Here is a 26,458-nt window from a genome sequence, read left to right on the forward strand (position 1 = left end):
CAAGTGACTCATGTTTTTAAGACAAATAAGGACATTTTTTATTATTATAACAGGCCTTTTCCTGTTAATGAATGCATCTCAGCCTTTCCAAATGAAAATATATAGTAGAGGGAGCTGTTCAACAAAAAAGAGCCAAGACTGCCAAGGTCCAGTCTGAGATATGCCACTAATTAGTCAGTCTTGGGTAAATATTATAAAGCCACTGCATCTTGGGTTCCTCACCCACAAGAAGAGAGGAACTCACTAACTAATCTCTGAGGTCTCATAAAGACAGAAAAACTATGCTTCTACAATTCACACTAAGAGCCTCTCTGCCTAACAGCCCCTCCAGTCCATGACTAAAATCAACCCTCAACTGTATAGGAGCTCAGGACCTAATTTCACTAATGTGTAAAACCTTAGCTGCCTCCACTTGTTACTTATTGATTATTACACCACTTCCTGGTTACTCTCCTTGATGACAGGAAGAGGCAAGTATGAGGGCGATCCCTTTAACATGTCCTTTTCTTTACCTACTGACATTGTGGGGGATATAAAATGTGGTAGATCATACACAAGATTTCAACCCTGAGCCCCAATTTCAGTTCTACTATTTCATAACTGCACGACTCTGGGCGAAACACTTAAAGTCTCTAGTCTTTAGTTCATTATCTCTGAAACTGAAATAAGCAATCACTGCCATACTGAACTCACTCATGGGGATATTTCATGTAAAAAAAAATTATTGGGAAAAAAAAACATATATTGAAAGCACACTGCTAACTGTAGACATGGTTACTGTTTTTGTTATTATTCAAATAGTTCAGTTCAGTCGCTCAGTCGTGTCTGACTCTTTGCGACCCCATGAATCGCAGCACGCCAGGCCTCCCTGTCCATCTCCCGGAGTTCACTCAGACTCACGTCCATCGAGTCAGTGATGCCATCCAGCCATCTCATCCTCTGTCGTCCCCTTCTCCTCCTGCCTCCAATCCCTCCCAGCATCAGAGTCTTTTCCAATGAGTCAACTCTTTGCATGAGGTGGCCAAAGTACTGGAGTTTCAGCTTTAGCATCATTCCTTCCAAAGAAATTCCAGGGCTGATCTCCTTCAGAATGGACTGGTTGGATCTCCTTGGAGTCCAAGGGACTCTCAAGAGTCTTGTCCAACACCACGGTTCAAAAGCATCAATTCTTTGGCACTCAGCTTTCTTCACAGTCCAACTCTTACATCCGTACATGACCACTGGAAAAACCATAGCCTTGACTAGATGGACCTTTGTTGGCAAAGTAATGTCTCTGCTTTTCAATATGCTATCTAGGTTGGTCATAAGTTTCCTTCCAAGGAATAAGTGTCTTTTAATTTCATGGCTGCAGTCAGCTAAAATCCCAAAGGGCTTTCACATCTGTTTAGCCTTGCCTAGTCTACACTGAACTTGCTCGACTGGTTTTTTGAGGCCAAGTGCTTTAATGGTACCAAAATCTTGTACAATTTGATCCACCCTTCAAATTCTGGGAAGATCACTGTGAATCATGACATATTTGCATATTTAATGTAACTGTCAGCTACCTATTATCCAAGTCACTGATAAAAAATTTTGATCAAAATGCCCTAAAAGATTAAAATCTCCTGATCTGTATCATGTTTATAGTCCATAGTTTGTGGCCTCCATCTTCCAGCTGAGAGTATATTCTCACATTTTCACTATCCAGTGCATCCCCAGTGATTCCTGCAGGATATACTGAGGATACTGAGAAATGGTCATCTAAGCCAGCAACCTTGAGTTTATTTAAGGCAGGAAGCTGTTCCTTTACCCTCAGAAAATATTCACATGTAATTTACATTAAATTCAATCACTTTTCTGTAATACTGTTATATTATCTAAGTTCTTTTTCCCAAGTACCATTAGGAATCTGAAGCATGGTTCCAGAGAAGGAGGGAACAAAAAGTCAAGTTAAAAGTCAAGTTCTGTAGCACTATATACAACCAAGTCAGAAATGAAAAAAAATTGTGAAAATAAATGTCACAATTGTTGAACATTCACTAGTGCTCATGCTCAGCAGCTCAGTCATATCTGATTCTTTGTGACCCCATGGACCATAGCCCATCAGGCTCCTCCATCCCCGGGATTCTCCAGGCAAGAATACTGGAGTGGGCTGCCATGTACTCTTCCAGGGGATCTTCCTGGCCCAGGGATTGAACCCATGTCTCCTGAGTCTCCTGCACTGCAGGCAGATTCTTTAGCTCTAAGCCATCAGGGAAGCCCCTTTTTGAACATTAGCAATTTTTAAGTTGGTCAAGTCATCAACTCATTATACTCACAGAATCCCTGTGCACCATACACTCCATCAGAATTTGGAAAAGGTGCTTGGACTGCTTAAGACTAAAGTTGAAGGTGTTCTGCATCATGCAGATGATCTCCTCCTTCACCTGAGGACGCAGGGTCCTGGGAGAGAGAGAAATAGCCATGACTTGACACAATCGAGAGAGGGAACAAGCTAAAAACATCAGCATAAGTACAACATCACTGTGTCTGTCCACGTGATGGAGGTATCTATGGACAGTTGTGTCAAGAGACAAATGAATGGGAGGAAGCAAAGCGGAGCACCGGCATGAGGAGAAGGCTGAACATTAAAACAAGGATGGACTCATATGCCATTCTCCTAGGAAGAAAGCACTTGGGGCAGGTTTTTGAGCTGACAGATTTCCAAGGGGCTGTGAATCTCCAGAAATTATGGGCATGGTATCCTTAAAGAATCTGACACTCCGAATCGTGTAAGAATCACTTGTCTAGGGTAACTTTAGGAAAGAGAGAGGTATAACCGAAGAGGAAGAGGATAGAGGGTGGAAGTGGGGCTGAAAGGGGAGAGAAACTGTAAAGGAAAAGTCATCAGAGAACAGTTATAGCTTAAAGTGAATGAATGTTTTTTAAGCAAATGAGTGGAGTCAACATTTCAGTTCCTGGGCCCTGTATTTACTCATGCGGCAGAAATACCATGCTTTTGAAATTGGAAGAATCATGCTGGATTTAGGGATGGCTTAGAGAAAAACTCCCATCTTGAAAAGAAGAAAGAGCTAAAACCTCAACTAAGTACAACATATGCTACAAAAATATCAGGATATCGATTTCTCTAATTTCTGCTATATTTACTGACAGCAGTTGAATTCAAAAGTGACTACCACAGTGGTCTTCTCCTTCACTCCCCCTGGAAACGCTTTTTCCCTAAGCTCAGACAAGGTTCAAAGTCCTTTGTAGATGCAAGCCATTCTACAGCTAAAGAAATAGCAACTTGCATCACTGGAGGGCATTTTGGTGTTGCTTTAATAAATACAAAAATCACTGAAAAATGAATTCCAGTCTCAACCCATCCTCCAAGATATCCAGAGAATTCCGGTCCCTGTCCTCTAAGGACATCCATCCCACATGAGAGCAGTGCTTAAGAAGAAGAAAGAGTCAGCATAGTTTTAGAAATGAAGGCTCAACAGCTCACCCTTCCTCTGCTAAGTGTTTGTGGGTGAAGGCCAGGAGGTCAGCAGCCCTGCCTGTGCCTTCGCACACCACCACCGGGTCTTTGTCTTTCACAGTCTCCCACACCGAGAGGATGACGTTGGGACCACCTTCCACCACCAGCCCCACCACGGGCACGCCTTGTCCAGAGCCTATTTCAGATGACAAACAGTATCAAATTGTTACAAAGGGACGCTATCAGCAATGCCAATTGCCAGACACAAGCCTTTCAATTCCCGCGTATATTCCTTACTTGAACTAACCGTTCTCTTCTTTGACTCAGGTTTACTTAGTTCAAGGCCAAGTCAGAAGCTTGGACTTTAAATAAAAGTAGCCACAAATATGGTTAGAGTATCTTCTCCCAGTTAAAAAGGTATCTAAAGGCTTTCAGTAATTAAAAAATAATAATAAGTAGTAGTCTTTAAGAAATTAACTTTTTATTGTGGAAATTTTCAAACATACGTCAAAGAAAACAGAATGATATAATGGATCCCAATGTATCCATCACTCACCTCAAAAAAATAATCAAGCTGTTGACAATTCAATCAACTTTTAATAGTGGTTATTTCTAAGAACAGAATGGGATGGGTAAACCTCAAAGACTTTCATATTTCAATGTATTCCATTTTTCACTAGTTGACTTTCTTGTCAGACTACATATTGCTTTATTAAAGTAAGGAAGACAAAAAAAAGAAAGACTGTGGAGTCATTCTTTTTAAAGATATTAAGCAAACTAAAGTTACAGATTGATATGTCCAGTATGATCCCATTTAAAACCCTATTTAAAAATTTAAAACTATATATATAGGTATATATTTTATATATACATATACACATACCTATATGTGCAACATGTTTTTATATTTACATAAATAACCAGAAAACTCTGGAATGATATACATCAAATTATTAATAGTGTAGGGAGGGGAAGATTTGGGGAAATGTTGACTGTTTATAGGCTTCTTGTTTGATTTAACTTTTACATCACACGTGTATTGATATATTTAATATTTAAATCAATTTTTTTCCCCCAAAAGAAGGAAAACTGGCGGCAACACCATGCCCACACCTGAGCAACAGAGGACTTCACTCTGGGTTCCAGGTTCTACCGCGCCCTCCTCTGGCCAAGCCCTTCCCCTCCCAGTGAGGAGTCTACAGGGTCAAGGTTCAAGAGAAGCCTGTGCTCCCTGTCGTACATTGGACTGTACTAGACCCCAAAATTCTTGATTCCAGGGGCTGCTTGAGCCTCTGCCCCAGGGATGTACTTGTCAAAGCAAGAGGATTTGGGGGGAGTAGGGCTTGGACATATAGATTGGAGTGTCTAGGTGACAATGTCTATGTCAGGCCCAGACATTATGAGATTGAACCAAAGCAAGGAAGAGAAGCAGAGAGTGACTGTAAACCAGGGACCAAGGTCCTGGTTCTGCTTCACCTCCATGATTTGGCTTTGTACTCCCCAGAATCCAGGACTCTGACCTCAAACCTGGCCTTCCAGCTATATATGCAAAGGTAAAAGGATTAAACATTATTTTATTATGTTTTTAATCTTGTTATTTGTGTTTGTTAGCTTGATTCAAAACTTTTAAATATTTAAACAAACAGTACGTGGGCTTCCATGTGCACCTTGTCCTGACTCCACAAATGATCGGAGTGGGCCTCTTAGTCCATTGTTTTAATATTTTACTTCCTTTCCTTTTCTACATAACTCCACCTCCTTATTACTTTCTCCTTGTCACTAAAAATCAGACCTAAGATGTACCAATTGATAGACATAATCTTCTTATAACATCATCTTATAAAAACTAAATTCAAATTCTAGGTTTTTATTTGGAGAAGAAAGGGATAGCCTTCCATATCAGAAGGGATATGTTCTTCTGAAATCATACAGATGAAAAAGTTAACAATGGTTATTTTTCGTAGTAAGATTACAGAGGGCTATCCCTTCCTTTTCTTTCTTTATCTGAATATGAGAGTATATAACACTTTTATCAACAGAAAAAGAAATCAGTAAGGGTATTTTGTAGGAGAAAGGAAAATAATTCAATTTCAGTTAGGGATATCTTTCTTGAAGCAATAACTAATCTCCATAAAAATAAATATGTTTATTATTGTTTTCTACAGAAAGAATCTTACTGATGCAACTAATTAAATTTGTTATAAAAGGAAAACAACTGTGAAGTTCTTGCTTATAAATCTCATGAGAGAGCTTCCTCTACTCCTGGCTCTCAGTTTAGACACATTATAGCTCCAGATGAAAACCTCCTAGAATAGGCATCCCAGGAAAGGGCACTCTTCTCCAAGACTTGGATGATGGAGACATGCAGAGTCACCCAATCCTATGCTTTCCATCCTCAGAGGCCTACAGCACAGCAACTGACATTGGCATATTTCATATGGATGAACCCAGGGATTTCTACAGCAACTTTATGAGTCAGGCTTTTTTTTTTTGGATAAACGTCCGCTCTCAATATCAAGGGTTTACCAAGGACTACAAGAAGCCCATCTGGACCTCTCCGCAGCAGTGCCCCTAGACAGGACCTGTCGGCTGAGGTCCCGTGGGTACTCACAACTATGTATCTTCTGCAGAGAGAGGTACTTTTCCAGGTTCCTCCTGAGCTTCATCTCATTGCCATACTTGCCCACAGTGCCATCATCAGACAGGATAAAGTGGGAGTGCATGCAGTTGAGTGTTGTGAGCTTGCTGAGGGGGTTTCCCAGAGTCTGGTACAGGCACACTACCTGCAAGACAGTGAGAACAAGGGTCAGAGGTCCTTCCTGGGCTGACTGCTCCAAAGGCCTGTTTGTGCACTACAGAGTTCTGGTCCATGCCAAAAAGCACTACTAGCTACTAAGAGCTATCTGCCGTGAAGACTCAATCTGAGTTCCTTTACTTTTTATTTTTCTATGGATGGATACGTAGTCCCATAGTGCACGACTAGTCTGCAGCTTGTGCTACATTAGACTCGTGACACAAGTTCAACGACACTCGCACACACAGCAACATGAGAACACTTACCATATGCTTGGAGTCACAGCACTGTTACATTGCTAAAAATGCTTCCAAATATTTATTTTCAATTTCTCTACTTACTTTGTCTCAGATCATTGAAAAATCAGTTCAAGGATCTGCACTGGTACACAGAGCACATCAGTATTCAGAAACTATGCCTTTAAATAGATCTATTTCAGAATAATATTTGGACACTGATTTATGTTTCTCGTATCCCAAATGAAGTGAAGAGTAAATGGAGATGTATTCACATTCAATATACATTACCCAGATCCATGGAATTCACCAGGCAAGAATATTAGAGGGTGTTGCCATTCCCTTCTCCAGGAGATCTTCCCAACCCAGGGATAGAACCTGGGTCTCCTGCATTGCAGGTAGATTCTTTACCATCTGAGCTACTAGTGAAGCCCCTTATTAATATTTACTGATTCTTCCATAAACTACTCCAATTCTTATTTGTTTCTAGGGAGGAAAGCACAGTATAGCCATTTGGTATCCATGGGGGGTTAGTTCCAGAACTACTCATGGATACTACAGTCCACAGATGCTTGGATCCTTCATATAAAATGGCATAATACAGTCGACTTTCATATCCCCTGGATCCATGGTCGGTTGAATCCTGGGGATCCAGTGTTGGTTGACTCTTCAGATGCAGAATCCACAAACAGGGAGGGGCAACTGTGTTTAGAGTCTAAGAGTCCAAGTTTAAGGCTAGACTCTTCTGCTTTCTAATTTTAAATCTGGGTAATACCTGCTTCCTTTCTCAGGTTCATTTCCTCATGTGTAAGTGATATTAACGATTCCTATAGCAGAGGGTTGCTATGAGGTATTAAAGAAATAATGGATGTAAAAAGTACCATAAATGTTAAAACATTAGTCTTTAAAAGTTACCTTTACAATTCCTAAGCATGACACTGAGGCTATAAGCCAAAAAGAAAATGATTGATAGATTTAACACATTTTTTATATATGGAAAGATTTCATAAATAATACAAATTAAAATCTGGGAAATGCAGCATACGTAGCAAACAAAAATGCTAAAATGAATTATAAAAGGTCTTTCAACATTTTTAACTATGCTTAAAAGTGTCCAGAAACCACATGAAAAGATGTCGAACCTCACTAGTAATCAGAGAAAGGTACTTAAGAACAATTAGGTATTAATTTATACCTATCAGAAAAGCAATGTTTTCTAAAAAGCCAGAATATCTTCTGGAGCCAGGAATGGTACAGAACAATGGGCATCCTCATACCCTGCTGTTAGGAATGGAAACTGTTATCATCTTTCTGGAAGGCAATGAGTCACTTTTTTTTCAAGATATAGTTGTTTTGTTTCGTTTTTTTAGTTTTTATTGGAGTACAGTAGCTTTACAATGTTGTACTAGTTTCTGCTATAGAGTAAGTGAATCAGCTATATACACGTTCCCTCTTCTTCCGCTTCCCTTCCCTTTTAGGTCGCTACAGAGCAATGAGTAGAGTTCCCTGTGCTATTCAGTAGTTTCTCACTAGTTATCTGTTTTATATATAGTGCACGCTGTGTCGCGAAGTCTGACTCTTTGCGACACTATGGGCTGTAGCCTGCCAGGCTCCTCTGTTCATAGGGATTCTCCAGGCAAGAATACTGGAGTGGGTTACCATTTCCTCCCCCAGGGGATTTTCCCAACCCAAGGATTGAACCCCTATCTCTTACGTCTCCTGCATTGATTGGCAGGAGGTTCTCTATCTCTAGTGCCACCTGGGAAGCCACGGATGAGAATTGGGAAAGCTATTAGAATTACCCAGGGGATTAGGTTTGAGGTATGAGCAGAGATCACTTCAGGGTTAGTGCAGGGTTTTGGGCCTGAGCAACTGCAGGGTAAGATTGTCACTTTCTAAGACAGGGTAAGAGAGGCAGCATGAAGTCAGGAATTGGTTTGGGGCATATTACATTGAAGATGTCTACAGGTATCCAGGTATAGTGCTAAGCTGGCAAGTGGATATATGTTTATTTCCTTTTGCTATGAAAGAATTGTCTACTTACATCTCTTCCAATAAGATCTTTCCGGTTCTCAATGACACCCCAAGGAGGGATTCCAACTGTCCAGATTTTTCTCAAGGACTGCGAGGAATGGGCTTTCAGGGCATCCCCAACATGTTTGGACACACCTATGAACAACCAGGTTAGAAGTCAAACTTTAACTCACAAATCACGCAAAACACTGCAACTGCCAGAAAGAGAATAATAGGCAAGTATATGCAAAAGCCAACTTTTTTACTCTCCACTTTCAAAGTGAAAGTGGACAGTGAAAATGTTGGCTTAAAGCTCAACATTCAGAAAACGAAGATCACGGCATCTGGTCCCATCACTTCATGGGAAATAGATAGGGAAACAGTGGAAACAGCAGCTGACTTTATTTTGGGGGGCTCCAAAATCACTGCAGATGGTAACTGCAGCCATGAAATTAAAAGACGCTTACTCCTTGGAAGGAAAGTTATGACCAAACTAGATAGCATATTCAAAAGCAGAGACATTAGTTTGCCAACAAAGGTCCGTCTAGTCAAGGCTATGGTTTTTCCAGTGGTCACGTATGGATGTCAGAGTTGGACTGTGAAGAAAGCTAAGTGCCGAAGAATTGATGCTTTTGAAGTGTGGTGTTGGAGAAGACTCTTGAGAGTCCCTTGGACTGCAGGGAGATCCAACCAGTACATTCTGAAGGAGATCAGCCCTGAGATTTCTTTGGAAGGAATGATGCTAAAGCTGAAACTCCAGTACTTTGGCCACCTCATGAGAAGAGTTGACTCACTGGAAAAGACTCTGATGCTGGGAGGGATTGGAGGCAGGAGGAGAAGGGGACGACAGAGGATGAGATGGCTGGATGGCATCACTGACTCGATGGACGTGAGTCTGAGTGAACTCCAGGAGTTGGTGATGGACAGGGAGGCCTGGTGTGCTGCGATTCATGGGTCACAAAGAGTCAGACATGACTGAGCGACTGAACTGAACTGAGAAAGTGCCAGTTGGACTATAAAGAAAGCTGAGCGCCAAAGAATTGATGCTTTTGAACTGTGGTGTTGGAGAAGACTCTTGAGTCCCTTGGACTGCAAGGAGATCCAACCAGTCCATCCTAAAGGAGATCAGTCCTGGGTGTTCATTGGAAGGACTGATGTTGAAGCTGAAAGTCCAATACTTTGGCCACCTGATGTGAAGAGCTGACTCATTGGAAAAGACCCTGATGCTGGGAAAGATTGTAGTCAGGAGGAGAAGGGGATGACAGAGGATGAGATGGTTGGATGGCATCACTGACTCGATGGACATGGGTTTGGGTAGACTCAGGGAGTTGGCGATGGACAGGGAGGCCTGGCGTGCTGCAGTCCATGAGGTCACAAAGAGTCGGACACGACTGAGCGACTGAACTGAACTGATACGCAATTATTTCCCTGTTATCAGGGAAAGTTGCTGGCACAGAGGAATTACAAACATAATAGTTTCACTGTCCTCAAAATCCTCTGTACTCTGTCTATTCATCCCTCATTCTCCCCAGTCCTTGATAACCACTGATCTTTTTATCGTGTCTATAGTTTTGCCTCTTCCAGAATGTCATATAGTTGGAATTATGCACTATGTAGCCTTTTGAGATTGGCTTAACCTGCCTTTTAATTGCAAACACTACATTACACCACTTACTCTTTTAAAGTAGAATCTGACTCTGTATGTGTCATTAGCACAGGAAGAAAAAAGCAAAAACCCTGCATATTGCATGCATCTGAAGCACAGCACTTAAATCATTTTCTTCTCTCTGGCATCCCCGCCTCCCAGTCATCTTCTAAAACTGGGGTTCTGAACCACAGAACATACATCAGTACCAACAGAGATTCAGATCCATAGGTTTGGCGTGGATTACCAGCATGTGGTGGTGACAGTTTTTCAGCGGCCCACATGTGATCTTAACACATATTACCTGCTAAGACTCCATAAAACCTGATCGGACAATATCATTCCCTATTTATCCTTCTGTTCAAAAATCTTTTAAGGGCTCCCTGCTACACAGAGAATAAAACCTCAACCCAAATAGCATGGTACCCAATCTGGCTCCAGTCTCTCTTGGCTGTCCCTGTCCTCTGCCACAAGGCACATCCAGCTAGAAGGTGTATCACCACTCTCTGCACATGCCTTAAGCTCTAGCTGTGTTCCCAGCCCTGAACTGCCACCTTGGCCTAGAATGCTTCTTTCTACCCTTTTCTCAAGGGAAGAGTATATATCCTCCACCAAGCCTTTTTCTCAGGTTCCCCAGTTGGAAATGGAATTTGTCTTCCTCTTCCTTTTACTCCCAAACACTTTCTTTGTATCTCAACTATGGCCCATTCAGCATCAAGTTTTGGTTAGTTATTTATTGTCTGTTATCACAGTCACCCGCTTCATCACTAACCCAGGGGCCATATCTTACTCATCTTTCATCCACAGCATCTATCCAAATACATAGTAGGTTCTTAAAGGCTTCTGGCATTCAATTTAAATAAGTGTCAAAAATTCATGCCAAATAACGTTCTACTACAGTTGAGAAGCATTCAAGCATAGGCTAAAGCTGATAAACAAAGCTTCTCAAATTTAAATGTTCATAAGAATCCTCTGGGGCTCAGTTGGTAAAGAATCTACTTGCAATGCAGGAAACCCCGGTTCAGTTCCTGGGCTGGGAAGATCCGCTGGAGAATGAATAGGCTACCCAGTCCAGTATTCCTGGGCTTGTCTGGTGGCTCAGCTGGTAAAGAATGCGCCTGCGATGTGGGAGGCCTGGGTTCGATCCCTGGACTGGGAAGATCCCCTGGAGAAGGGAAAGGCTACCCACTCCAGTATTCTGGTCTGGAGAATTCCATGGATTGTATAGTCCATGGGGTTACAAAGAGTCAGACATGACTGAGCAACTTTCACTTTCAAGAATCATCTGGGGATGTTATCAAAACGCAGTTTTTTATCCCACTCATCTGGGGAGCCTGATATCTGGGTTACCATCAAACTCCTTGGTGATGCTGATGTTACTGGTCCAGGGACCACTTATTGTATAGTCAGGCCCTAAGGAGCTGTGCTTGAATCAAGTCAGACCCTGGTTATTGTTTAAGGAAGCTCCAAATATATCTCATTTCTTTTGTTCATATGAACTATTTCTATAGTTTTCACACTATTATATTTGCATTCCTTAATTGACCCTAACCTAAAATATTAATTTTAAAAAGGCAGTAAGTAAAGCACGTGACACAGTTAGCTATTCAAAGAAAAAAACTATGACCAAGTTCACCTTTTCCTGAACTCTATAAACTTCCCCACCCACCCTTTTATTTTTTTTTTCTTTTACTGGAAATAAAATAAGTACTACACACTGGACTTAGAACTCTGCAACCTTCACTTTCTTTTAAGAATGTGAAACAATAGTACCAGAGGTTACCTACCCACTGGTGACAGGCTCTAAATCCCTTGGTTTTATGTTTTCTTTGTTTTTTCAATCACTTGCTTTCTTCATTCCTTTTTAGTCAAAAGAAATTATTTCTTATCTTAGTACCTGTTGTTCACTGTTAGACAAATGTATAGGCCCTGGCTTCTACCTCATAATCAAGGAGACTCATCCTGACCTAGCCTGTATGTCAAACACACACGTGGCACAGGTGCTACAGGCAGAAATTACGGAACAACAGTGAGTTGAGATAGAGAACGCTTCCTGGGTATGTCAGCACCTAATGTAGATCCTAAAGGACGGGCAGAATTTAATAGGAAACACTGGCTAGAACATCCCAAGTAGAAATAGAGAGAAGTAAAGGGAAGAGGGAAAGCTACAGGAGTGATATTGTGACTTGTAATAATAACTATTTAGTCTGTCAGAGACACAGAGCTCCTCAAATCCCTGGAATTTCCTAAGTGGTGAGAGTGAGAGATGGTATTGTTATGTTAATGAGACAACTTTTGGACCTACTGCTGTGGGTTGGTTTCCAGAATAACCAACCATCTTTGTGATTAGAGGGTTGGAACTTCCAGTCGCATCCCCAACCTCTGGGGAAGGGAAAGGAACTGGATATTGAGTTCAATTATCAATAACCAATAATATAATCAATTATGCCCATATAATGAAGCCTATGGGTTTCCCAGGTGGCTTAGTGGTAAAGAATCTGCCTGCCAATGCAGAAGATGTGGGTTCCACCCCTGGCTTGGGACGATCCCCTGGAGAAGGAAATGGCAACCCACTCCAGTGTTCTTGCCTGGGAAATCCCGTGGACAGAGGAGCCTACAGTTTGTAAGCTACAGACTGTAGCCTACAGCAGGCTACAGTCCATGGTTTGCAGAAGAGCTGGACATGACTCAGTTGACTAAACAACAACAAGAACAACAATGAAGCCTCTACAAAAACCAAACAAACAAAACAAAACAAAAAACAGGATTTGGAGAGCTTCCAAGTCAACATGTGGACATGGGAGGAAGGCACAGAAGCCCCATGCCCTTTCCCACAGGTGCCTTGTCCTATGAATCACTTCTCTCTAGCTGTTCTTGAGTTACATCCTTCTATAATAAACTGGTAATCTAATGAGTAAATTGGTTTCCTGCATCCTGTGAACTACTCTAGTAAATTCATCAAACCCAAGGATCGGGTAGTGGGACGTGAAAGAAAGTGTGAAAGTGTTAGTCACTCAGTTGTGTCCAAGTCTTTGTGACTCCATGGACCATAGCCCACTAGGCTCCCTCTGTCTATGGAATTCTCCAGGCAAGAATACTGGAGTGGGTTGCCATTTTCTTCTCCAGGGGAAATCAGGGATAGAACCTGGGTCTCCGACATTGCATGCAGGCTCTTTACCATCTGAGCCACCTTATTTGCAGCCAGAGAGTCAGAAGCACAGGTAACAACCTGGACTAGAGGCTGACGTCTGAAGAGAGGACAGTCTTGTGGGACGGAGCCCTAAACCTGTGAGATCTGATGCTGTTTCCAGGTAAATATTGTCAGAACTGAGTTGGATTGTAGGACATTTCAGCTGGTCACATGGGAACTGGTGTTAGAACTGTGATAGGTTAGTAACAGATGGTAACAGGAGTTTGTGAAGTTACTAATTCTCAACCCCGGCTGCACACTAGACATCCTTCAGAAGTTCCACCCTGAAAAACTCTAATTAATTTGGAGTAGAGCCTGTGTATTGTATTTTTGTAATGCCCCCAGATGATTCTGTTATACACATACGGTTCATAAAAACTGATGCAAGAGAGTCGGGTTAGAGGTTCAGGGGCTACTAAATGAAGTTTTTGAATGCCAGATTTCAAGAAATATAAGACTCAGATAGAGATAGTACGTGAAAAGGTGGTTTTGTAGTTAATTATCTCCTCATGCCCCATGCACTCAATACAATTGTTGCACACGTCCCTGCTTTCCAATTGCTGAGAACTTGACCACGGCGAGTTTATCTCATGTCTATGCCCACACACTACACACACTACACTGTTGCCTGGAGTCCGTGTCCTTTGTAACCTTACAATAGTCCAAAGCTCATGAAAAACTATTTTCTTTGGTAAAAGCCTACAAAGTTATATTAAAATAGGAGATTTTAACAATGGTAAAAACACAGTCCAGGAAAGGTCTATGATTCTTCTGGGTTTCTTTTTCAGTTACTACAGTTTCAGTCTTCCTCCCTCATGCTGCCTATATCTCCTGGGAGCACTGCAGAGCAAACTTAAGTGCTATACTGGCTGATTCAGTTTTAAAAGGAATTACAGAAAAAGAAAAAAAAAAGAGTGGAACAGGGAATGTGCCTTACCTGTATTAATGCCTTCAGTTATTATCCATGCTCCTGTTGTCTCTGCAGCTTTGACCAAACCTTGGCTGAAGATCTCTTTAAGTTTTGAGGGCATCTTGAAGTTCTGGATACCACCATGGACGGAGATCACCAGCTTTGGCAGTTCCATCTTCCACTCTTTCAACATTAAATGTAACAGGTGATCCAACTTTGTGTCATAAGAAGTTCTAATATACTGGAAGATATACATAAACACATACACATAAAATAGTGGAAAAGACATGCCAATTCATAATAAGCACACAGCAGGGCAACTGAAATGCCAAAACTTAAAAGAACAGTGCCTGGAATCTCTTTAAAAGCTCATCTTCCTATGATGGAAATATTTACTTTGAAAGGATCCCACACCCCCTTTAAGTTCCTTCTGGGAATTACAAGTCACAGCAGGAAGGTTTCCTCTGATTTTCAGCGTTGGTCCATCAATGTTCTCTAGAAGGTCTGAGGTGAGGCAGAAAAATGTCAAACTGGCAAAAACCATTACTCCAGCAAACCCATTTAAAAAAATTGTTTAGAAATCAGTGAAATGAGGCTTTTCATAAATGTTTTGGCTTTTCTTAATTTACTTGGTCATTTCACATATGTGCATATTTTTTCATCCACTATTGACAATTATTGTACATCCCTTGAGATGCATATACTTACATGTTTGCATAATTTAAATTAAGATCCAGGAACATGTATATTTATTTCAAATTTTACTTTCTAATGATATTATTTATATATACATATATATATATATAAAATCTCTCTAAAAACTTTTTTCCCCTAAAATATACACTTTTCACAAAAGGGTCAATGTAACCAAAAAAAAAGAGGAAATCAGACAGTCCAGAATCATTTGTCATTTTGCCCAAAATTAAAAAGCATATGACTGGCTTTCTTTTCCCAGCCAATGCAGCCACTTACAGATTGTTAAAATTATATTGAGATGAGTGTGAGCCAACCAACAGCAAGAATAAGTCAGATTTATAGGATAAGAGCTATAAGAAACCATGAATCTATAACCACAGGTAGAGATCACCATAGATATGCAAATAGGAATTATCACATGATCCTCCAGAATGTGATACTGATTTAAAACAATTGTCTTCACCTTTGAAATTCTTAAAAAATAATCCCTTTATTTCATAATTAAAATATTAGGAATTCTGAACATGAGGATGGTGCAGCCATCACAGAATGTATTGAATAGTAGAAAGAATCTAAGGGTAACTAGGATTCAATTTACAAGCGAGGAAACTGAGTTACCATGGCTTTATCATGTATACAAATAGCAGGGAAAATACAAGTGGACCTTTGTGCAATGGTTTATGTTGCTCCAAGTAATAAATAAAGGCAGAGAAGCAGCTCTGGGTTAGTTCTCCTTCTATCGCAACTCTTCTTCCAGGTAGCACTCTCTTTCAACCATTAAGTACTTTTAGTCCTAGAAGATACTTCTTGAGATTTCAGGATAAACACCCTTCATTAACTAAATTATCAGCAGCAGAGTCTTTTCTTCCAAAAGCCAACCAAAGGCGATGCTAAGGGTTAACTACTCTTACCTTCCCCTCCTCCTCCTTTATAACTACTACTACTACTAAGTCTCTTCAGTCATGTCCGACTCTGTGAGACCCCATAGACGGGAGCCCACCAGGCTCCCCCGTCCCTGGGATTCTCCAGGCAAGAACACTGGAGTGGGTTGCCGTTTCCTTCTCCAATGCAGGAAAGTGAAAAGTGAAAATGAAGTCGCTCAGTCGTGTCCGACTTTTCGAGTTCCCACGGACTGCAGCCTACCAGGCTCCTCCGTCCATGGGATTTTCCAGGCAAGAGTACTGGAGTGGGGTGCCATTGCCTTCTCCACCTTTATAACTAACTCACCTCCAATCCTTTGTGGAAGGAGTGGGAGGGCTAACAACTGGGAAGGCAAATGCAGCCAGAGGGATGAGTAACCAGCTCTCACAAGCTCTCCTGCTATGCACTCTAAGACTGAAGTTCAATTCCAGGCTGAAGTATAAGGATAGCTGCTTCTCTTCTGAGAGGTCAAATAAAATGTATTCAGGCACAGAGTAGGTACCAGGAGCCTAATGCTAAGCATAAAACGTATTAGTGATCAGGAGATTTGTCTGACTATGCTTTTGGTTTTCCTCAGTTCAGTTCAGTCGCTCAGTCGTGTCCAACTCTTTGCGACCCCATGAATCGCAGCACGCCAGGCCTCCCTGTCCATCACCAACTCCCGGAGTTCACTCAAACTCACGTCCATCAAGTCAGTGATCCCATCCAGCATCTCATCCTCTGTCGTCCTCTTCTCCTCCTGCCCCCAATCCCTCCCAGCATCAGAGTCTTTTCCAATGAGTCAACTCTTTGCATGTGGTGGCCAAAGTACTAGAGTTTCAGCTTCAGCATCATTCCTTCCAAAGATATCCCAGGGCTGATCTCCTTCAGAATGGACTGGTTGGATTTCCTTGCAGTCCAAGGGACTCTCAAGAGTCTTCTCCAACACATACCCGAATCCCCCTTGGCCTTCGTACAAATTATTCCTCTTGCCTACAGTGGTGTTACCCTTCTGCCTCACTCACCTTTCCCTTCTCAGTATAGCCGTCCCTACTCTCAGATGGCTTCCCTGACATACACACCCAATCCAAGAAAAACAGGAGTTTGCTTTTCATTCTCTCAAAGGACCCTGTACTCCCCTTTCATAACATCTACACTGTCTGTAGTAATCGTATGTTCATTTCCTGTTTCCCTCACTAGACTGTAAGCAATGTTAGTACACAGAACATATGGTCTTTGGGGCATAGCAGACTATGAAATGAAATGAAGTGAAGTGGCTGAGTCATGTCCGACTTTTCCTGACCCCATGGACTAAATCCTATCAGGCTCCTCGGTCCATGGGATTTTCCAGGCAAGAGTACTGGAGTGGGTTGCCATTTCCTTCTCCAGGGATCTTCCCCACCAAGGGATTGAACCGTAAAGATCTGCTGAATGGACTGAAAAAAATGAGTAAATGATGATGATTATGAACCAACATAAAACAAAAGGAAGAAGACAAAAACTTAAGGGAAAAAATCACATAAAGAGTTTTGTGAAAGTCAGCTTCCAAAGACAGTTTTCTTGGCAACTGAAGGAAAAGTCAATGCACAAAGTTAGGTGCAAGAGGATTAGTAATCAGACATGTAGACTACTATACAATTATATTATGAAACCTTATTATTATGGCACTATTAAAACTGTTGCTGATTTGCATTGTTATATGAGAGAAACCAACACAACATGGTGAGGAAATGATCCTCCAATATAAAAAAAAAAAAAGAAACTTGAGACTTGTTAAAACATTAAAAAAAAAAAAAAAAAAAAAAAAAGAATTATTCTTTCAAATCCATTTAACTGATGGTGACACTCCAGGGCACAGCTGATTCTGAGCTTTCCTGAGGTGAGTGCCCCTTGCATTTTCCCCAGGGAAAGCTGCCTCTAAAAAAAGCAGGGAGTAGTTAACAAGCTCAACAGAGACAGCTGACTTGTCAATAACTATGCAAATCACATGCAAAATACCATGTTAGAGACAGGAAGAAAACTGGCCTGGAAAGCCTAGCACTATCATTCAGGGGGTACAGAAAGAAATCACCCCCATTTTCTTTCCAAGAAGAATTTCTCATGGGGACATATCAGGCATCAAGAGCCACAGGCTAAGTTACTGAGAATTGCTATGGCCACAGTTCTGCTGAAATCTGTTCTTTGGTAGTAATTTTTGTGCATTCCCGAAGGAAGGGCAGCCCTTTGGCAACTGCCTCAAGAGTAATAAGCCATTCTCTTCTGCAGGGGGCATAAAAGCTGGCTTGAAAGAGGTCAATCAAATAAAGAGCTGGCCACACCACATCTGGGAACTGCTCCTCAAATATAAAGCAAACAGCCCAGTCATTTTTGTCAACAGGTCAACAACATGGATCGCTTTTGCAATAAAATCTGGTCATCTGATCATCTACACTTGGAAATTCTATTTGGACATACATTTGGAGGTTATATCCTCTGTTTAGAAACCAGCAAAATAATGTGAGTTATTAGCAAACCTTGGAGTGGTGGATGTGCTCTCCATGTTGGAAGTTAATCGTGCCAAAGGTGTCTGTAGGGCTTTTCGTTGTGTGCTTTTCAACAGACCACTGTTCATCTTCACTACCGCTGGCAGCTGAGACAGTCCGAGTATAATCTATCCCATGATGGTCTCTAATCAATAGTCCACAGTAACACCTTAAATTTGACATAAAAACCAATTTAAAATAGAAAACACACAATTTTAGAATAGGAAATAGAGGCAGTGGGAACTTCCCTGGTGATGCACTAGTTAAGACTCCACGCTTCCATTGTAGGGGGCATGGGTTTAATCCCTGGTTGGGTAACTAAGTTTCTACATGTCATGGTCAAAAAATTTAAAAAGAAAACAGATTCAGTGTTTCTACATGTTTCTAGGGTAATGTACAGATGACATATATCAACAGTTTTAAAACTTCTCAATGAGGTTTATATTAGATTTCAAACACTGGGTTGTTTTCTAAGTTTAAAAACATTCTCAGAGGTTCTCTCCCTTAGCTGCACATTAGAATCATTTTGGGGATGCTTTAAGAAAACACTAAAAATCTCTTATGCACCCATGTTCATAGCAGCATTATTCACAATAAGCAGGAGCTAGAAGAAACATCAACAGATGACTATAGGAACAAAATTTAAAAATTCTGAACATCAGCTGACGAATGGATGGACAAAAGGAAAAAGTTCTAAAAATCCATTACACAACAGTGCGAATATACTTAACACTGCTGAACTGTACACTTAAAAATGACTGAAATAGTAAAGAAAACAAAAAACCCATCAAATTGTATATTTTAAACACGTGCAGTTTATTTTATGTCAACTATACTTCAAAAAAGCTGTTTTACCAAAAAAACTCAAGACTTGAGAAAATTAAGAAAATATCCTCATGTAATATGTAAAATGCACATCAAAAGGAGTATTAACCAATCCAAAAACAGAGATGTGACCTCAGAGATATATATAAACATAGAATTTTTTATCTAAGGCTTACCTGATTAAATTCTGACAGACCTGACATCCTGCAGTGCATCTAAATAAAACAGATAAAACCACTGTTAGTTTATTAATGTTTTAAAACAAATTTAATTCATATTTAAATATCTGTTAGTTTTCTACAGTCTAGAAATCAGGATTACTGAGTATTCATATATACTACCTCCCAAATATTCCCCTGTGTCATTTTCCATATATAATTACACCTTAGCAACTATGATCTAATTAACAAAACACAGTTAGGAACCAAAATACCTGGATTTAAATCTCAATGATTTAACAATTCTTCTAAGCCCCAGTTCTCATATCTGAAAATAATATCTGACCCATACAATTATTAGAAAGATTAAGGGTGATAATATATGTAAGGTGTCTTATAATATCTGGTACACTGCAGTTTGTATAATAATGTTGGCTACTAATATTATACTATGAAGATAACAAAATTCTTAAGAATTAAGTAAGAAAATATACATATACAATTTTAAAACCCTAAACACTGTCAAATTAAGGAACATTTGGTGTGAATATAATTGTTATCTTTATTAATCTCTTTTTTATGATTCAAAAAAGCCTCCTGGATTTGGGAGTTAGCCTTATGGTCATCAATGATTACATTTTTAAGCCTGAAGATTTTTTGTTTGTTTTGTAAAAATAAGATTTTTAAATCTTAGCACCATGGCAGATCCTCTGTTGTAACAAGCAGGCTCTCTAATTGTGCTTCTCAGGCTCTAGAGTGCATGAATTCAACCGTAATGGCGCAAGGGCTTAGCTGCCCTGCAGCATGTGGGATCTTAATTCCCTGCCCAGGGATCAAACCCACCCTGTTCCCCACATTACAAGGTAGATTCTTAACCACTGGACTACCAGGGAAGTCCTGAAGAAGTTTTAACTAGAAAAGAAATCTAGTTAAAATAATGAAATAAAAGACAGTGTTCATAAAATCAGTCATTCTAAATTATTCAGAAATGAATGTTCCAGCCTTTTAGAATTTTTGTTCCCTCAACAAGTTCAAAATGAGGGGGAAAAAAAAGCACTGTAGTCAAGTCCATTAGATTTTTTTCTTATTAGGAGGGACAAAAAGAATCAGGAAAAGATCAACTTTTATCTAAGTTTAAAATAATGAACCATCACTCTTTTGCTGTGCACTGTAAGGAAGAAAATTGCATGAAGGCTACAGCTTTGAGAATTTTACTAGGGTCTAAGAAAAAGGCTGGCATAGGAGAAATAGCCATAACCATCCATTAACCTTTTTTTTACAATCACAGAAAAAGAGAGACTGCTTTCTCCCAATAAAAAGTAGTACATCTTAGACCATTCATGGAATTATGATCATTGATGTTCTTCTTGAGTCTGTGGGCTAATGACCTACTGCTGCTGCTGCTGCTAAGTCGCTTTAGTTGTGTCTGACTCTGTGCAACCCCATAGACAGCAGCCCACTAGGCTCCTCTGTCCCTGGGATTCTCCAGGCAAGAATACTGGAGTGGGTTGCCATTTCCTTCTCCAATGCATGAAAGTGAAAAGTGAAAGTGAAGTCGCTCAGTCGTGTCCGACTCTTAACGACCCCATGGACTGGAGCCTACCAGGCTCCTCTGTCCATGGGATTTTCCAGGCAAGAGTACTGGAGTGGGGTGCCATTGCCTTCTCCGAATGACCTACAGTTTACCACATTTCATGAAGTTCAAAGTGACTGTGAAGACGATTTTCCATTTACAGAGCAATGCGAGTCACCTGAACTCAATCTGCCTTCCACTACATCCATCATCATACTACAAAATGTCATAAAAGATGAAGGGAAAAAAGGTTACCCTGATTTTTTAGTCTGTAAACATTTCATAAGCAGGTAAAATGAGGATTTCCAATCACAGGGCTTATAAACCACAGGTAATTCAAAGAGGGTGGGACTAGTAAATATTTAACAAATGCAAAGAACACTATTTTAGTCATCATCCCCAAAGAACTAGAATTTCAGTGACCTCATGGTGCTATCTTTCATGAACATACAGCTGTGATTTCTAAACTTCACATGAATATAAGGTTAATTGCCCAACAGAATCTAAAAATAGAATGGTCCCCCTAATTAAAACACTGCTCTCCTATTTTCCTTTAATTCTTTTCCCTAAGGGCAATGCTACCCAACCTTAATTTCATGGATCCATTACCCTGGGGAATTTTCCACAGCCCTGTCTTCCTTTATCTTTCCCTGGCTACTGTTTTGAACTTTGTTCTACAAGTAGAGTTTTCAAACGATTGTCAAGAACTCGGAGTGGTCAAACTCAGGTCATTTCATTCTGCTGCCCATTATCTGCTCAAGGAAAAAGCCTGCAGGAGGAAACAATTAACTGTTTCTATATCTGAGCATGGAGTTCTGAAATATCCCAGCTACTATATTCCATAGACACCTGGGGATAAGGAATTCACACTATGTTGAAATATCCAATACTCAAAAGTTATAAATTATCCAAACCCACATGGAATAGATGTAGTACTAGATACTTCCCTGGTATCTATCATTCCACTAGACAAACAAGTGTATTAAAGATAAAACAAGAGTAAAATTTACCACAATACCAACAGTGGCTCTGCCAAGGTAAAGTCATAGCTCTAAATTTCAATAAGCAGTCTTCCAAGTACTGTAGGTTTAAAAAGAAAAATGTAATTAAAAATTATACCTGTGAGGGTCTTTAGAGCTGGGTATGATTTTGTTACATTCTCTCTTGTTGAACACTCCTTCAATCCAAGATTTCTGGGACTGAATAGAAGAATGTCATTATTTTTGTAGCCTAATGAAATAAGAACTCAGTATAACCACAGTAGGCCAGGTAGGCAATATATGTTTAATTATAATAGACACAAATTAAAATGCCAAGACCAACCCCAAACAGACTAAGTGTTCATTGGCTTCTATTACAGACATATAGACAGAAATAATTTGAATGCAAAAATTTTCCCAAAGTTAATTGGTCCATAATCTCATTTAAATGTAAGATCCCTAAATGCATACAACTCTACCAAGGAAATAAAGATATAGCTGAAGCATTCTCTTAATTCTTCCAAAAGTCACTTTTAAATCTTGCGCTGTAACCCTATAGAGTGAATATGAAGCTCTTAAACTTCAAAAATCTCACTTATAAAGTCCTACTCTGGCTAAGATTTGACAGGAAGCTGGAAAGAATGTCAGAGGAGGGCTGTAATCTCAGCAAGATTCTATGAAAGGAGTTCAATCTAAAACTAATCTGAAGGATATGTAATGGGGAATACTGCACATGCGCCCTCAGAAGGGACCTTAACTGAAAAACTGATTTCCCGATTCACAAGATAAATGCCCGATTCACAGGAAATGAGACTTAATTCCTGACCAATAACCATCCACCAACAGTCTCTCCCATCCTCAAGACAATGAATTGACTGCTTGGACTCTGACTGGATGCCCCCTTCTTTGCACTCCCTGTCCCAAACCCTCAACAGATTCACCTGTAGCTTGTGACAGCATGCATTTCCCAAATTGCAATTCCTCTGCTATTCCCAAATGAACTCAATTTCTGGTCATTCAAGCTCGCCCCAGTTTACTGCTTTCTTTAAGGGAGAATTTGCTGCACATTGTATAAGCATAGGATGTTATTGGGTAAATTTCAAAATATCTGAATTCATTCAACAAACATTTTAGAATAGGCCTCCATGTGGCATGCTGGGAATCCTATGGCAAATAAAACAAAGTTCTTACTCTGAAGAAACTCAGAATAAAAAGAAGGAAATGGATAACAAATTGATATAATTAAACCTCATGTGTAACAACTATTAAAAATAGCTCCAAAAAGAGAACTTAATTCAGGGGCCTATGTATATAAATTAAGCAAGCTAGGCTCAAATATTCCCTTCTTTTAAAAGGCTAGACAGCCAACACTAGTAGAACTATCTGGGCAAATTACTTTCTTCATACCTGTTTGCTCATCAATTAAAAATGGAAATAATAATAATAGTAATACCTTACTGTGCTATTGAAAGGAATTAAAAGCTTAGATTTCTCCTTGGGACCTATTAAGGCTCAATAAAGCTTAGTTATTATTATTGGTAAATCAGAGGTAAAAATTAGCTTTTTGGTTGGTAGCATGGGAACTTAACATTGGTGTATTTTTTTCATAGAAAAACACTTTGGTGAGCTCCAAGTCTCCCTCCTAGGACCTCTCATATTACAAAGAATGATTTTTATGGGTCCATTTTTTCCCACCAGACTCCAGTTCCTAACAGGCCCCTAACCAGTCATTGCTATTGCCCCAGGGCCCAACCCAGTGATTACAGAATGAGCAACAAAACGAACACACTTAAAATAGAACTTCAAGAATTCATGTATACAATTTTCTCTCCAAGGGTGTAAACAGGAAACCTGTGCCCTAACAAGAACATGGAAACCTTCCTCCTGCAACTCCCATATCTTATCTCAAAACTACAGGAAAAGAAAAGCAGGCTTAATTTGCAAGCGTTTCAAAACAATTCTCAAATTAGAACTTTATTTTTTTGTCCCTACCTCATAATGGTAGCCTTTTGCAATATACACTTCAGCACCTGTGGAACAGGTTCCCCCGTGTTCAGTTCAACAGAGTACCATTAGAAGCCATATGTCTGTTGGTTCTGATTCAATAGCCCACATCTATTCAGGGCAAATAATCGACATGTGTTTGCCACTTGGAGCAGCACATTGTTGTTGATATTAGAGAATGTGCCATTTCTGCAGCAATCATGGTAGTCTTTATAGACTGGGTATTTTTTTTTTTTTTTTCAAAAATTTTATTTAAAAAAAAATCACATGCTCCCCATCCTGAACCCTCCTCCCTCCCAACCTCCCCATACCATCCCCCTGGGCCTTCCCAGCGCACCAGCCCCAAGCATCCAGCATCGTGCACCGAACCTGGACTGGCATCTCGTTTCATACATGACATTTCACATGTTTCAATGACATTCTCCCAAATCTTCCCACCCTCTCCCACAGAGTCCATAAGACTGTTCTATACATCAGTGTCTCTTTTGCTGTCTCGTACACAGGGTTATCGTTACCATCTTTCTAAATTCCATATACATGCGTTAGTATACTGTATTTATGTTTTTCCTTCTGGCTTACTTCACTCTGTATAATAGTCTCCAGTTTCATCCACCTCATTAGAACTGATTCAAATGTATTCTTTTTAATGGCTGAGTAATACTCCATTGTGTATATGTACCACAGCTTTCTTATCCATTCATCTGCTGATGGACATCTAGGTTGCTTCCATGTCCTGGCTATTATAAACAGTGCTGCGATGAACATTGGGGTACACGTGTCTCTTTCATATACTGCGTTAGTGAGCTTGTGTTTTCATTGTGGGCGTTATTTAGGGAAGGGAAAGGCAGACAGAAAAGAAGGAAAATAGTGCCAGTCTTAGGCTGTGTTGGCACAAAGTTTGCCTCACCCTAATATATTTTACGTGCCCAGGACTGGGGTAAGGGTGGTGAACAGCAAAGAAATGTCTAAGACTAATCCTCTAATGGTAGCTATAAATGAATTAATTCCTGATGTCACTGAAAGTATTTCTTCACTGGGGCTTTTTAGGGTTTCCAGATAACAGATTGTTTCTCAGGGGAATCTCTGAGAAGGAATAGTCTTAGAGGCATTTCTTGATTAAAAAAAAAAAAATTCTTCTAAATGTTCATGGATTTTTCTTTTTTAATATCCAGGGGACTGTGTGATTAGGTGCTGAAGGGCACACAGCTAACAAGTAATTTTTTTTTTAACTTTCTCATACTTAAAAAAAATTAAACATTTAAAACATACTTTTTCCAGGTTAAATTGACTACTTTCTTTTATATCTATGTTTCTATACACACAACACTTACTTGCACCTAATCAGTTGTTTTCTTCTCAACATTATTACAGTCTACTTCAAGATAGGCATTAGCTTATTTATCATGGAATCTACACCATGCAGGGAAGCACCAGAATGAATCAAATAGACAAAATATTTTCACACTCCAGATTGACATTTTTTATTTTCTCTACACAGCCCCTCCGTTGGAGCAAGGACACAACTCAAATTGAGTGGCAGGCAGATGGATGTGTTGGCTGGGGAAATACATCAATGCAAAGCCAGCCCATCTACTGGGAGACTCAGCTTAGGGTCTCCCACGGCGTTTTGTCCATAATCTGAGGGATACCTCATGGGACTCACTTGATCTGAGATTAAGAGTCATAGGTAAAGGGCATCCAAATCTAAAATAACCCAAACTCGAGGATCTGGCTCACCACACTGCCACAAGTTAACCTCACTAGCTTTCTAGTAAATAATCTTTCCAGAAAACCGCATTTAGGAGTACTTCTTCACGAACACAAAATAACCTTACAGGTTTTCTTCTCTTTGGGTAGTCAAAGGTAAGCACTATTTTGATGGTAATGATTTATTTTTATTTTTCTTATTTTAATGGTAACATTTTTAATAGAATGTCAACTAAATAACTCACAATTCCCTAAAATGCCACTTCTCCCGATTGGGTGAGAAATTTTACTGACATTTTCATATACTGCCTTACTGAACAAAAGCATTTAGAACTTCATAATGACTATTTAGATTACATAAACTCATGAGTATATGAGTAAAACATTTATGAATTCTTCACAGACTCTAATGGGGAATTAGAAGAACTCAACAGTGACCTACTTAGTAGAGTATATCATAAAAGGTTCAAGCTAAAATGTCAAACATCCCTCCACATCCCAAATTGGTGAAAGCTCTCTTTACGTTAGTCCAAAAACACAATTTTAAATGGCAATGAGAAGACATCCTTTCCTCTGCTGTCACACATGCTCAGCCTTATTCTTAGGGAATTAAACTTGCAAACAAGATGTTTATTACTTCAGATCATGTGAAATCATTTTGATAAGTAGGGAAAAGGAAATGGGAGGCTTCCCTTATGAGTATTCTTTACAACTATCCCTGGATAGTGAAATACAGAGTTTAACTGAATGCTGGGCCTATTTGCTGTAGAACCACTCTAAGAAGGTTTTCAAGTTAGATACACTCAGTCTCCAATTTTCACTCAGCAAAATGTTCACAAATTTGTTATTCAGGTACACAGGGATGG

At 39.9% G+C, this 26,458-nt stretch overlaps 1 protein-coding gene across 6 annotated transcripts in view; it reads right to left on the bottom strand.

The window, feature by feature from the left end:
• Positions 1 to 26,458, bottom strand: part of TRPM6 (transient receptor potential cation channel subfamily M member 6) — a 166,984-nt gene that overhangs the window by 80,214 nt on the left and 60,312 nt on the right. For 5 of the 6 annotated variants that reach the window (XM_086415540.1, XM_086415538.1, XM_086415537.1 and 2 more), the window contains exons 2-9: positions 22,021 to 22,100; positions 19,347 to 19,385; positions 18,337 to 18,514; positions 14,255 to 14,468; positions 8,514 to 8,638; positions 6,051 to 6,222; positions 3,467 to 3,635; positions 2,298 to 2,421 (exon numbers count right to left, since the gene is read on the bottom strand). In XM_086415540.1, coding sequence (XP_086271666.1) covers positions 2,298 to 2,421; positions 3,467 to 3,635; positions 6,051 to 6,222; positions 8,514 to 8,638; positions 14,255 to 14,468; positions 18,337 to 18,514; positions 19,347 to 19,385; positions 22,021 to 22,100 — 1,101 coding nt within the window. The remainder of the gene's footprint in view (positions 1 to 2,297; positions 2,422 to 3,466; positions 3,636 to 6,050; positions 6,223 to 8,513; positions 8,639 to 14,254; positions 14,469 to 18,336; positions 18,515 to 19,346; positions 19,386 to 22,020; positions 22,101 to 26,458) is intronic. The other variant, XM_086415542.1, reaches the window with a different exon arrangement.

Source organism: Bos grunniens, chromosome 8 (genome assembly GCF_055505025.1).
Source record: "Bos grunniens cultivar Pamir isolate PY7600 chromosome 8, Bosgru_T2T1.0, whole genome shotgun sequence".
Taxonomy (NCBI): domain Eukaryota; kingdom Metazoa; phylum Chordata; class Mammalia; order Artiodactyla; family Bovidae; genus Bos; species Bos grunniens.